Here is a 14,144-nt window from a genome sequence, read left to right as displayed (position 1 = left end):
CAACAAAAAAAGTAAAAGAATGTATGGTGAGGCTCAACTTTAGCCTCCAGAAGGGCAGGACAAGGGCACCACAACTATTCTCTTCTTTAGGGGGATTGTGATGCTAATGGCAGAAGACATGCTAAAAAGGTAAGGGTAAAATCTTAAAATAGCAAAGAAATTTTCACTGTACAGTATTGTTACCCATTCTCAGGGTGGGTAGCGAGTTGGGTCAGTTTGTTCTAAGTCTTGTTTAGACAAAACATAGCACCTTGGCTAAACATTAAATTTGCTTTGTCATTTAAACATGTAGCAATTGCCAAGCATTCATATTAACTACAGTTAAGCACTCACAAGAGATTGCTCTAATTAAAGAAAAAGAAGATATATTTGTAAGCTCATCATCATTCTTATCAAAAAAGTAAATATAAAACTCTCCACAGCAAAGTGGGTTTTTTCATGAAATATGTCAAAAGTAAGCAATTCCATGATAAACTGCAAGCAATTCAGGTTCAAGTTTTCTACAATAATCCTACTTTCCATTCATGCTACTTATTCTGAACTTTGTTACTTAGGACACTGTTTGATGTGAGAAAAGAAATATCAAGTGAAATGTTATTCCCCAAAGATGAAGTCCCTTGAATCAAAGACAGATTTATTTCTAACTGTTGTTCTGCACAATGGCATGGGGTACACATGTGAAAATAAACTTGCATAAATTATTATGCTCCCTTCAATTTAGAAAAGGCCCCAGACTGCAGAGGTCTTATTGGAAAACAATAGTTCATCAGAAGATTGAAGAGAAAGCAAACACCACGGTTTTGTAACTGTACTGTTTGAGCATGTAGCATCAAATCTTAAACCTCAAGAATAGTGGTTAGATTTGAAGTCTAACATTTCTGAGAAAGAGCAAAACTGATAAATATACCAACAACTGGCTATATAATGGTACCTTATTGCAATGAAACATTCATATAGTCAGAACAGTCCAGAATAACAATTTGGATTACAGCTCACATTTTAAACGCTCCATTTTCACATACAAAAAGAATATATATCATTCCTGTCTGAGGGGTTAGTTCACAGAAAATGCCAGACAAAGAAATAATTTACAAGGCACTGAAGGTGATGCAACTCAGTTAACAAAAAGTATCACAGAATCCAGGAGATGCTAACTATTGGATTACTCAAAATATAAAGGAAAGATGATTCAAATTATTCCTAAGGTGCTCCTAAATGCACCTTGTTAGTACTAAGAGTGTTATACACAAACAGTATTTCTGGTGATGCCTCAAGCCATTGGATTCCCACCTGCAGCTCCATCTGTATACAGTGAGTAGCAGCAGCACTAGAAGTCACCAATGCAGCACTGAAACCTTCCAGAGTAGTTAGTGGGCAGTTAGCATTAAGTATTTCTGTTCACCACAGTGCTTCCATTAGTGCAGGAGCGACAGCCAAAATAAAGTCTCCCAGAGAGCAGAAGACAGCTCACTTAGGGCTAGGGCATGACAACCTCTCATTACCTCTGCCTTCCAAAAGCTTCATCTTACTTTCCATAGGTTATTTTTACCCATCCTCTCTCTGGAAATCCTTCTCTGGCAGAATATTGAATTAAAAAGAACTCTCATTACTGTTTCCCTGCTCTCCTTAAGCATCACGTGAGTTCTTTCCCCCTTCCTTCCCACCCAACTTGTTCCTACCAAAAAATTGCAACATGAAAAGCAAACCAGAACCTAATGATGTTCAGAGGCTAAAACCCATCCATTACACTGAATTGCACCTTTACTTCTGTTAGCAAGATAACCATATATTTCCCTAAGAACTTTTGAACATGGGTCTTTACAGGAAACCATAAAACCTGCTCAGCACCTCTGCAGTATTTCAAAACTCTTTCATCTCTTCCATCCAGTTCTTTTTTTTAGGGTGAGCAAGGAACTGTGAACATCTGTTCAAATGCACAATTTTTTCTAATGCATTTCTGTTACTTGGAGTACAGAAGGAACATCTCTCCATCAGGAAGCATTACACATTTTTCAATTACCTTCTCTGTTTGTTGGGGTTATTTTTGTTTCGTTTTGGTTTTTTTTGCACCCACTAAAGACTAAAACCAATGAGCAGCAAAAACAGTCTCCAACTGGGTGTGTTTATGTTGTTAGATTAAGGAGACTGCAAACACGTATAGTAAGCAAACACTACTGAGAGGAAAACAGAGTTTTTCTAGAAGTTTCTGCTCTAGTGAAATAACACTTGACTGTCCCTTTACACAAAACCTAAGTACTGTTTATGATTTTTTTATTTGATACAATGGATTTTTATTCTGAAATTGAAGCTTACATGAAGGACATTTTCATGTAAATGTCTTAAGACAGAAAACCACAAAAAATCCCAAATAGACCACAAAGCTTTTAAGAAGTGTTTGTAATACTGAATATTACTAGTCATATTGAGACTTTTCACTGATATTTTACCAGGAATAGCCTGGCAACTGTTTACTGTTTTCCTTAGACCTTTCAAGAAGGCAGTTACTAAAAATCTGAATAAAGAAAACTGTTTTTTTTTGTTCTAAGAAGTTTGATTTACATGGAAACTGTCTTTTTTTGTTCTTAGAAATTTGTTTTACACTCAATGGTTTTACCTGTTTGCTTTGTTGTGGCCTTTGTTGTTGTTTTTGGTTTTTTTAAGAGACACACTACTAAAACCGAACATCAATTTTCACATGCTGATTATCCCTACAGCAAAAAAACCTCTACCCTACACTGGTAACTATTTCTTACAATTGCATCTACCATGTAGATGCAAAATAAGATGCTTAAAATCAAATTACATTATGGCAGATGCTGTAGTCAGGACCAAGAGAAACGGGGAGCCCAATAGCCCTGCCTGCCCCAGAACAGAGCCTCCTCTGTCCTAGAATTTAATATAAGAAAGTGTCAAAACTGCTTAGAACCATCCTCCATTCCGTTTGTCCAACACAGGGGATTCTTCCTTTCTGATCATTTTATATGGTGAAGAACTGCCATGTACCACTGAATCCTCTAAACTTGGACCTTACTAAGCAATTATCTTTAATTATTTCTGTGAGATACACCTGCCAAACTGACATAAAACTAATTATACATCCTGTCTATCCACTGGTTCCAAGGGCTGCTAAGAAAAGACAGGAGAACAAAACCACTGTGTGGGCTGACATGGCAGCAAAATGAGGGAGGGTGGGAGGCAGAGGGGAGAAAGAATGAAAGAAACCAAAGAACACATAAAACTGAAAGTGCCAACTTGGTGTTTCCAGCAAGCCCACTCCAGCTGCCCTGGGAGCTTCGGTAAAAGGAATGAGGACACAGCCTTGCCCTTCCATTTTAAACCCAGGGGAACACTTCATCCTTCAATGTAACTAAGGCACAGTAATATTCAAACTCTATGAAGAAAAGATGCAATTCTTAAAAGAAGTTCTCACTGATTAGGAGCCTGCTTCATCCATACTTGTAAAAACAGAGGTACCTAACTCAAAGGTCCAAGAAAAATGATATTTGAATATTGGATTTTGGAAATCCTGGCTGTAACAGAAGAATCACATTTCTGTATGTCACAATCAGGAAAAGAGGACATACAGTGAATAACTCCATTCTGCAAGACCAGCAACCTCACATATGCATCTAACTCTTGGAATGCTGAAGCACCACTGTCACGGCAGGCCCCACAAAAGTGTATTTTACCAAATCAGAACATAAGAAAAGAAAAGCAATAGTACACTCACCAAGGGCAGTGATGATCCATTTTCAAAATGCATCTTTAAAAAAACCCCAGCAGAGTTCCAAGCATCGCCAAAAGACAAAAGAAAAAAACAAAGTCAGAAGCAAAGTTACATGCCGCATTTAAATTACTTACAGATAAGAATTATCCATATTTACTATAGGTTATCTGATCTATTAAATAGGTAATAATAATTAATAATATTTAAATTTATTAAAATTTAAATAATATTTAAATTCACATAATACAGCTTACCTAGAAGGGGACTGTAGAAGTGGCAGATAAGCCCAACTGAAAACATTGATATGTCAAGAACTTATGATTTAAGAAAACGCAATCTATAGGATTTGGTCAACTTTAGCATTTGGTCCTCAATCTGAATAGGATTTCCAACTACTGTTAATTTTCTGGCAGAGCCTTAGAAACTGAGCTAATTCAATTAGTATGTAGTCATACAACTAAACATACTTACAAGAACCTGGTCTGTTTTTATAGAAATATATACATCTTTCTATGCAACTAGACAAGGCTTTTAAGAGCTTACTTTGTATGAAAAATCCCAAACACTTTTGCAATTAATCATTCCCTGATAATAAAATGTTCACAAGAAAATCAGATGTGATTGCAATGAGCAAGTTTTGGTAAGGTAAGGACAAAATAAAGGTATTCTACAAAATATGTTAACTAATTGCAATATGCAAATTTCACTCACACAAAATACTTGTTATTTTAAGATAACAAGTAACCTTCTTCCTTCACTAGAAACACACAACTCTGCTCCTATCTTACACTGCAACCACCATTCCATACAACACAACCAAGAGTCTCTTCCTGCCTCAACTCTGTCTCTCTTTCAGTGCCTCTGCAGCTTTCCAGGACAAAACAATGTCTTCTCCACCTCACAATCATGTTGGAACTTTGATCAGCTGAAGACTATTTGGAACAGCCTTAAAGCTAAGAATAAATCACCCTTTGAAGAACTGTCTTCTCTCAAAGTTCAAAATATAAAGCACTGGGGGGCCAGAGTGAAGAAACACACAGACATCCAAGCTAACTGGAGAAGGGTCAGACAAAACAGCCAAAAGAAAGGTTAAATTAGAAAGCAATCAGACTTCTGGAGAGTATAAACTTCCTTTTGTGCGAGACAAACAAGAACTTAATTTTATAGCTTTGGTTAGAAATGGGAAAATGCTAGGCTGTTTCTTTCTTTAAAAGTAACCTTCAAGATATCCAGTAAAAAATAGGATATTAAGTTTATTACCTCAGGTGAGATGTAAGTGACACCATGATTAGATTGAGGTGGGTAGCGATGTTTATTCAGATTCTAACAAAAGAACCGCATTTTTTTTATCAGCTATTTTTTGTTACATTCTTAAGGAAAATTCTTTATTAATGTTTATAATTTTTAACCATTATGTAAAGAATGTATAAGACCATATAATCCATTCTGGCATCATGGGAGTAATGAAATGAATTAGACTAAGCTACAGACTTTCTCAGAAATAAGGAAATGAAAACTAAATCTAAAAAAAAGAAAATCTAAGGGGGAAAAAAGTGTATCGGACAAAATACAAAGCCTGAAAAATCTACTCATAAAAAATAAAAGCTTCTGTGCTAAGAAAAAAAAATTGATTAATTCAGAAAACCACTTATTTAAGAAATATTCTTACTTGTCGCATACTGAACAGTGATGGCAACGATCTGGTTTTACAAGATGGCATCTGTCACAGTATCTGATTGCTGAAGAAAAAAGTTCCAAGATTATACTTCAATGTACAGTTACACATTTTGATTTCCAAAGTCTGTGCAAAAGTAAATTATTTCAGCTCAGCCCAGCAGAACCCCAGGAAAGCATTTCAGCATGATCAGAAGCAGTTGCAAATACCAAAGCATTCCTTAACTACTTGCAATGCTGAATCTATCAGACTGAACCCAATAAGCTCAGTTTTTGCAATCTCTGCTAATCACAGTAATCTTTTTTTTTCCCCCAAGCCTTTTAGCTCTGCAAAACAACCAACAAACAAAACCCACAAAACCCTCACTAGACTGGAAAAATGTTAAACACTGTTCAACAATATAGCTATTTTAAGCTATTATTCTATCAGCTTTAACTTATTATGTGAAATTATCTCTTGGATTTGCTTGGCTAGCCAGCAGTCAAAAACTGACAATATGAGTAGGGTTAGACTAACTCTTAGTTTGGAAGATCTTTTGTTATTGCAACTGAATGACCAACAAGTAAAACAGTAAGTTTCCTATTGTGATCTATCTAGCTATACATGACATACAGACAGTGATTCTGTTTTTATTATCTTTTTAACCTATGATGAAAGAAATTTATGCACTTAATGACTTCTACAGCCTCTTCTGCAGCTTGTTAGTATCACAAGCCACTTGTTAGTATCAATTTGAAAACAAAAGCAAGGCACTGTCAATCCACTTTAAAATCCTGAATTTTATGCTGCAATTTACTTCCCAACAATCTTCATACACTGAATAAATGTAGCTGCACAAACCTAAATTAAAGTTCTTGGATCACTTTGTTATTTTATGAAATACGAAAAAAACTTCTTCCCTTCAATCCAACCCCTTGAAAACTCTTTTTTAATTAGTTTAAGCAGTACCTCAGAACACCTGCCTTTGTTAGTCTCCTGAACATCTATTTACCTCCAGACATTGTCCGTGTATAGATAGGAAGATCCTTGGCTGCCCGTCTCAAGACTTCTTGCTGGGATTCACCTCTAGGCTCCCTCTCTAGGGACTCCTTGTCTGAATAGGATAGGTGAAACTGGAATAATTTTTAAAATCAAAGAAAAATTAGCAAATGCCAAGTTGAATATGTAACTGCGCATGTGTAAAGAGGAATAAATATCCATTATATAAAGATGGATTAGCAACACGTACAGAGTATTACAGCAAATAACCCAGTGGTCCCTCGACAACTAATTTATTTTATGGCAACTGAAGACAAAATTAAAAACACTTCTGGTTTGGTACTGATGCAATTCTGAATGCTTCCAGAAGTATTAAACAACATTCTTCAAGAGAACGATTAAGAGCTTATCATTCCCCTGAAAGGTCAGTCAATTTACTTCTGTAATGCCAAATATGAACTAGTGAATATAACCTAGGGATGTCAGTGTTTAAATGAAAGAAAATACACTACTAGTAATAGCAGAAAAGACAGCTTTATTTCTCCTGTGGTATCTAGCATTTTCCCTTTTATTCTTTGTCACTGATGTTCTCTTCATGCAGGCGACAGAACGTGTTTTTACTTTCGAGACTGGCTGAGAGAAGGAAGAGATGGGTCTTGTATGGCAAAATAACCTATCTTGAATATCTTCCTGAATAAAATGCCAGCTTCTGTCACTGCCCAGAACAGTAACAAACATGTCTTTAGCAAGTGCTGAAAAGGTAAAAATTACTGAAAAAGATGCTCAGTATACATAAAGCAGTACAAATTTCTTAAACTCCAAAGTCCTCTGCAACTCAGCAACATAGCCAGCTTTGTCACTGTAGCTTCTAGAAACAGGCAGAAGTCTTTGGTATCTCTATCAGAGAAAGAGGATACAAAAATCACCTTTAAAAATAAGTCCACATTTGGCAGGAAGAGCTGTCTCTATCCTGTGCCACAAACAGAAGCCCTCTGCACAGCGTCTATGTTTACAGGAAGGCTAGTCATTACAATAATATTGATTTTCTTTTTCCTAAAAGAAAGTGATGCATATAAAAATAAGAAAGCAGACAGAAAGATGCAGTTAGAAGCCTTTTCTCACTTCCATAGAGAAGGCACCACTCCACCCTTCCTGACAAAGCCCACAGTGTTCCTGCTGAAGCTGGATATTCACTGCCTAACTAGAGTTTCTCAGGTCACCATTTTTTCCCTTTGCAAGAACACACTCTTACCAATATCTGAGTGGATTTATATTGGGATACATAAGATTTCTTACTACAAAAACTTAGTTTAGAATACTTTTTTTTTTTTTAATGCTTATTTGATGTAAACAGATCTACTGTTGCATCTTTTTTTATTGTTCCTCAGAGTAGTCCTACATCTAAAACCTTTGTGCCTGGATAACCATTTTCACTCCCATCTTCATGCAGTGCTTGTATAAAGCTGATGCACACAAGCAGAGAATGGCAGACACTACAGTGAAGTCACTCAAAATCTGCTTTACATGTAAAAGTTGGAAATAAGCTTAAAAGAAAGCAGTGTGGTTTGCACCAGCTGCAGTATTCATGAAAACAAAAATGCAAAAGCCGTATCTGTTTTCAGTCTTCAAGTGAGTACTTGCTAGTTTAGTTCACTTGAAAATATTTCTTTTTCTATTTGCAGACTTCATCCTATAAAATGGAAGCCAAGCAGTAATTTAACATTACAAAATACCCTAAATTAAATTTTTAAAATACTGCTCTAGTAGAATAGGATAAAGACATGGAACAATGAAGATGTCACTTACTGCCAGCAACACTGTGTAAATTCAAAGAACACAGGAACACCACACGTTGCTTTCTATTACTCAACTACATTTGAAATTCTCCAGTAGCGTTGTATGATGGATTTGGAACTGTACTACAATTGGCAGGATTTGTCAAAATGCTTTTATTGGCACCAGCCCAATGACTTGAAAATCCTTCTAATTATCAGTATACTCACCATATACACGCATACATTTTGCTATGTAATTTTCAAATGAAATAGGTTTTTAATTTATTTTGCTCCTACCCTACCCAGGCCATAGTAAAGACTACAGTGTGAACTCCAGTGGAGATGGCAATTAGTCTGAATTATCTACTTGCTTTCACAATTACATATCCTAGTAGTGAATGAAAACTACTTGGAAAAGAACCTCCACACAATAGAGAGTAGAAATCACAAGCTATTCATTTTAGGTTGACCTGGTACTTAGAGCAGCTACAGTTGCAACCATGCCAAAGTGAGTGTTTGCTTTGTGGGGATTTCAAACTACAGGGCAGCCATAGTATGGTCCCTCCTGACCTCAGAGGTGGTGTAACAGAGCACCTACTGAGAAATCAGGGGTTCCTGTACCGAGACAGAATGGAAGAGGCCAAAAAGTTGTGCTAGCTATAAAGAGCTGCCTGGGAGAACTTCCATCAGGGCCATTGATGGACAACCTTCCCAGACCTCTCTTTTCATGTGATTGTTCTTTACTAGCTTCCTTCCTGATTAGCCAGCTGTGGCTTCCCACCTAATGTGGACTCCCACCACAGTCCAAAAGTTCCTTCATACCAAAGCAGACGGGGAAGAAGTTTTAATTCAGAGGACAACAGACAGATGCTGACAAGAAATATAAGTCTTAAACATAGGGAAATAAATTTTTGCCCACATAAAAGTCTGATATTCCCAAGGCAAAGATTTATGATTCTAGTTCAAATAACTCCTGTTTTTCAAGTGGACAGGATTATTTTTTCTTCCACCATAAAGATCTCATTTTAAAATATCTATTAAAAAAATTAGAGGAATTGCTCCTTTTTTTTTTTTGTCTCGGTCATTACACTGATTGCAATCTGACTCCTATTAAGAAGCTGTGACTGCCATCTGTGTTTTTCTACAGAGTGTAAAGATACGTGAGATCAGAGACTAAGTTACTCAAACACTACAAAACCAGGCATTTGGCTAGGCTATTTCATAAACAAGAGTTAAGTTTATCTTACTTCTTTTGAAGGATTCATTGGTAGCGTAAAGATTGTTTTCCAATATGACCAGACGAACAGCATGAAAAATATGTGGTAAGCAACCAGGCACACAACTAAAATCAGAAGGGAACAGAATTAATACAAACAGACCAGTGATACTGCAGTACTTACAAACAGTGCCTGTAGGCATCACAGATAGTTCTCTAACAGATGTAAATACAGAGGCTCTGGAAAAGCTTTGCAACAAAAATACTGCACTGCAACTTTACATAAGACAAATACAAACTGTGTGAGGAAGGTCATAATACAGTCTACATAGATTATAGAAGTTTAAGGAAAATGGTTAATACCCTAATAAAACCCCATCATTAATTAGCAAACAGTCTCCCTTACACATTTTTAAAATCCTAATTAACTGATGCATCTCTGACCCTATAAACCTTGTAGGGAGACTGCTAGCCATGCAAACCCCCACTCTGCCTCCCCCAGAAAAAGCCCCAACCCCCCCGAGGATATACGGGGACAATGACAAGTGTGACGGAAGTCTTGGGGTGAATATGCATAATACCCGAGCAGTAACCATACCCAGCTAATTTGTTTTCCTAGATTTTTAAAAGGGAGGACAGTTGGGTGGTTTTAAAACCAACAGGTGCTTTAAATTCAAGTGTTCATTCACTACTTTATATTCCTCACAGCCAGTCAACATTTATTCGTGTATTTTTTAATAGATGAGAATCAACATTTAGTAGAATAGAGAAGGCAACAGTAACTTTTCCAGAGTCTGCCATAGGTTGATTGGTATTTCCATTTAAAAGCTCTCACCCTAGTAAGCAATTCACTACAATAAACAGCAAATCATGAACTCGGATCGCCTGGTTAACTTACTCTAATTACAAGAAAAGTGTGTTCTTCCACAAAATCATATCCTCAAAAAGTGTCATAGTGGGAAACCTGTGTACTTTCACTTCACAATCTGAAATACTGCCCTTGTATGGTCAGCTCTTTTTATACGTCATACTATTCAGGGCTACAGAATTCTTTATAACACATGCATGATGGTGCACATAAATGCAGGAACAGTTGCTTGGTACATTCTTACTTTTTGCAATTTTTCCTCAAATGTAACTGAATAAATACTTCTGGTGCTGAAGTAATAGCAGGAACATTGTAAATATTTACACTTATTCACTAAGCTGTTAAAAATTGTAAACAAAAACTAATAGAATCTGAGGAGCAACTCCGCACAAAGCTTTTGGAATGATAGGTGCAAAGAGTCACATGCCAAGTCTATAAACTGAAAGAAAAATTTTATCAGCATAAATAAGTGATAGAACTGGACTCCACACAAAGCACAATACACTAAATGACCATTTTGCTATTGCATAAGCATCTAGACAGGAACAATTCCCACTTTTATCAACTCTAAAAAACCCTGATTTACTCAAACAAAATCAATACTTTTTTAAACAACAGTATATTCATGGCATATAGTGAGAGCAAAGTCACCTCAGTTCTGTACATAATGCACGTACTGATCTGCATTAAGCATTTTATTGTTGCAAAAAAACTCCCTAGTAACTGACTGCCAAGAAAATTGTTCACACACACGAAAAAAAGCCTAATGCCTAAAGACATTATCCAAGGTCTTCCCTTTGAAGTCTGAACACTTGAGCTCATCTTGTTTGATCTTGAATCTTAGTTCCCCAGCCTGGCCCTGATCCTGACTGGTCACTCCTCCCAGGCTATCTACCCACCAGCTTCCCTGGACTGTGATGAAGACCCTGGGCTACCCAGCGGCTCCACTGGGCCTGTAGGTGATGAGAGTTCAACACAAGAACTTCATTCCACTTGAGGCAGTTAAAGAAGAGCTGTCTGCTGCTCCCTGGCAGAAATCTTTCTATTTTACACGTTTTCTGGAAAAAAAACCCCAAACCAATCAACCAAACAACTACAAAAACCCTAGCTCAACCAAACAAAACAAATCTCAACCCAAATGGTGTATCCCTTGCTTGAAGGCAACCGATTTACAGCTAGCTAGCACAGCTAGAGTTGCCTGGAAATTTGAGGTAACCTGTAGTATGGCTGAACCCCATTTACCCAGTTTTCACTCCTGAAAAATCTTAAGGCAGAAGGATAGCCAGAGCGTTTCTTCCGACTGGCTGAATCCCACCAAGGCTTTGAGTGAAAATAAGAAAATTTCATGTTCTCCAAAGCACTTTGCTGATAATTTTAATTTTAATGTGTTTTGTGAGGAATGCCCATCCATTCACTTTTTTCCTCTGCCACATAGTATGGAGCAGCAAGAAACTGCAATTCAAAGCCTGCAGATAACACTTCTACACTCATATGGGGGATGAGATCACTGAACTGAAGTTTTTCTAGCAAATGCTTCTTAATTGACAAATATGTTTTCTAAGTGAGGGAGTTGCCAATGACTTAATAAAATCTGCTGGAATTACAGAAACATAAAAAGCTCTTCCTCCAAAAGCTCTGCAGCCCTACTCTTTACACTTCCATGCTGTGCACTAGTATTCAAATAGCATCTGGTAAAACAATCTAAACATGCTACAGCTTCAGGGCAGGAACTGTAACTAAGCAATTTTATTATATTCTGACAAAGCTACATATCTGAAGGATTCTAGTTCTTTAAATATGTTAAAAAGAAAACGCAGAAAAAAATCCCCTCCCATTTAAGTATGTTGCACCTGCACAAATATACTGCTCATCTCTAGAAATCCTGCTTTTACAAGCGCTTTCCATATTATGAATCAATTTTTTAAAAAACAGACTGTTAATAATGATTGCTTTAGCTGACACATCAGAAAGCCAGTGGAAAGAGTAAAAAGATTCTAATTTTTGTCATACCTACTTGTAATGGCTAACGCAATATCCAGGAACAGCAAGATAATAAAAGGTGCTGAGGAACAAAAAAAAAGTACAAATCTAACTGTTTTAAGTTAGACTCTTTCTCAATTCTACTGGTAAACTACTGTTCTACTCTGATACATGAATTACACCTATAAACAGTTAATAGAAATCTTACCTTTTTCTCCGATATTTGTCATTGTAACTGAAAAAAAGAAAAAAAAGGAAATAATAAAAATTTATGTTTAAATAGCAAATGATGCAACTCAGTATTTAAACTTTTCTTTTCAACCCAAGATGGAAGAGTAATCATCAAACAATACACGTTTAACGTCACACACTATGAAGCTTTTATGCTGTGTACATTCATGAGAATAGGTACACAGTATCAACTGCTTATAAGGTTTTTTTGGCTCCTCTTCCAGCTCATTTACTGATAACTAGGACCTCCATCTATCTGAAGCTGCCAAAATTTAATCCAAGAAAAGCCATCTCTGAAGAGCAGTTATTTCTTCTAACCGTGGTTGCACAGGTTTCACTATTTATTTATATTCTGTTCTTGAAGTGGAGGTATGAGACTCCAGAACTGGTTTTGACAGCAATATTTGGTGATACCTTAGATATTCAAAGCATAAGAACCGAAAGCAGACAAAAGTTACATTTCCTTTTAAAAAACTGCCCACAGACTACAAGATTTGGTAGGGAGAAATTTGGGAGAGTGAGATTTGGGAGTAAGAGAGTGAGAAAGGACAAGTATGTCAGGCATGGAAGGGTGCACACAGGTACCACTTACCAGTGATTGCATTTTCCACTCTTGGTCACATTATTTAAAAGTAAACATCCCACAACAGATACCTCAGAAAGATCAGAATCCCCCAAGTGATCAAAACCTCTTTTCACCCAAACCACTCCACCACACATTTATCCATCCCAGTTAAGCAGTCTACAAGCTGTGATACACTGGTGCCTACAACAGGACAGCAGATATACAGAACTCTCACCCACTCTTGTTTTCCTAATAAAAATGATTGCACAAGGCTGGTCTTCAAGTTGCAGGCACAAGGCAACTCCTATGGAAAAGCCAAACAGCCATGTCATCTGACTGATGGATTAAACTTAGGCTTGCAGACTGATTTAAACCCAGCATTTAAATACATCTTGCACATTGCAAGGGTGGACCATGCGACCAGTGCTGCTCAGCACCTTAGCAAATGCTCTGGAAGAGTGAACACGTATCAGGTTTGTAGATGACACCACTCTAGAGACAGCAGCTGGTACGTGCAGGACTTCCATTCAGAGGGACCATGACAGGCTGGGGGAATGAACTAGTGGGGCCCTTTTGAAATTCATGAGGGCAAAGACAAAGTCCTGCACCTATAAAGAAGCAGTGACACAGCCTGGGGACTGCTGGGCTGGAGCAGCTCTCTGGAAGAAGCCATGGAGTTGTTGGTGGGCAGGCAGCAGAAAGGGCCGCCAGCCACTTGGGCTGCATCAGCAAGGACACGGCTGGGCAGACAAGGGAAGGTTTATCCCCCTCTGCCCAGCATTTATCAGACCACATCCAGAACACTGCGGGGATCTGGCCCCCCAACACAACAAAGAGACAAGCCCAGGAGGAAACAACCAAGCTGGCAGGGACTCATCCTCTAAAGAGAGGGTGCACAGACAGGGCTTGTCAGCCCGGGGAAGACCTGGTTTTGGGAGGGCCTCCCAGGACCTCCAGGGAGGCGTTGAGGAGATGGGCTCTTCACACTGGCTCAGAGTGGGATGACAAGAGCCAGTAAGTGTAAGCTGAAGTGAAAGGATTAATTTTGATAAAAGCAAAACCATTTCTACCATGAGAGCTGTCCACCAGTGGAGGAAGCTGTCCAGACATGTTTCACAGCCCCCACCAG

General features: G+C 37.7%; 1 protein-coding gene across 6 annotated transcripts in view; it reads right to left on the bottom strand.

Moving 5' to 3' along the window:
• The window catches only part of ZDHHC2 (zinc finger DHHC-type palmitoyltransferase 2), a 36,885-nt gene that overhangs the window by 14,001 nt on the left and 8,740 nt on the right, over positions 1 to 14,144 (bottom strand). For 3 of the 6 annotated variants that reach the window (XM_066185816.1, XM_066185815.1, XM_066185819.1), the window contains exons 2-7: positions 13,251 to 13,319; positions 12,428 to 12,454; positions 9,403 to 9,497; positions 6,394 to 6,514; positions 5,397 to 5,466; positions 3,731 to 3,763 (exon numbers count right to left, since the gene is read on the bottom strand). In XM_066185816.1, the coding sequence (XP_066041913.1) occupies positions 3,731 to 3,763; positions 5,397 to 5,466; positions 6,394 to 6,514; positions 9,403 to 9,497; positions 12,428 to 12,454; positions 13,251 to 13,319 (415 nt within the window). Of the gene's footprint in view, positions 1 to 3,730; positions 3,764 to 5,396; positions 5,467 to 6,393; positions 6,515 to 9,402; positions 9,498 to 12,427; positions 12,455 to 13,250; positions 13,320 to 14,144 lie in introns of those variants that run through there. The other 3 variants (XM_066185817.1, XM_066185818.1, XM_066185820.1) reach the window with 2 other exon arrangements.

Source organism: Chamaea fasciata, unplaced genomic scaffold (assembly GCF_029207755.1).
Source record: "Chamaea fasciata isolate MVZ Bird 193981 ecotype frontalis unplaced genomic scaffold, bChaFas1.0.hap1 SCAF_6, whole genome shotgun sequence".
NCBI lineage: Eukaryota > Metazoa > Chordata > Aves > Passeriformes > Sylviidae > Chamaea > Chamaea fasciata.
This window is presented reverse-complemented; position numbering and strand designations above follow the sequence as displayed.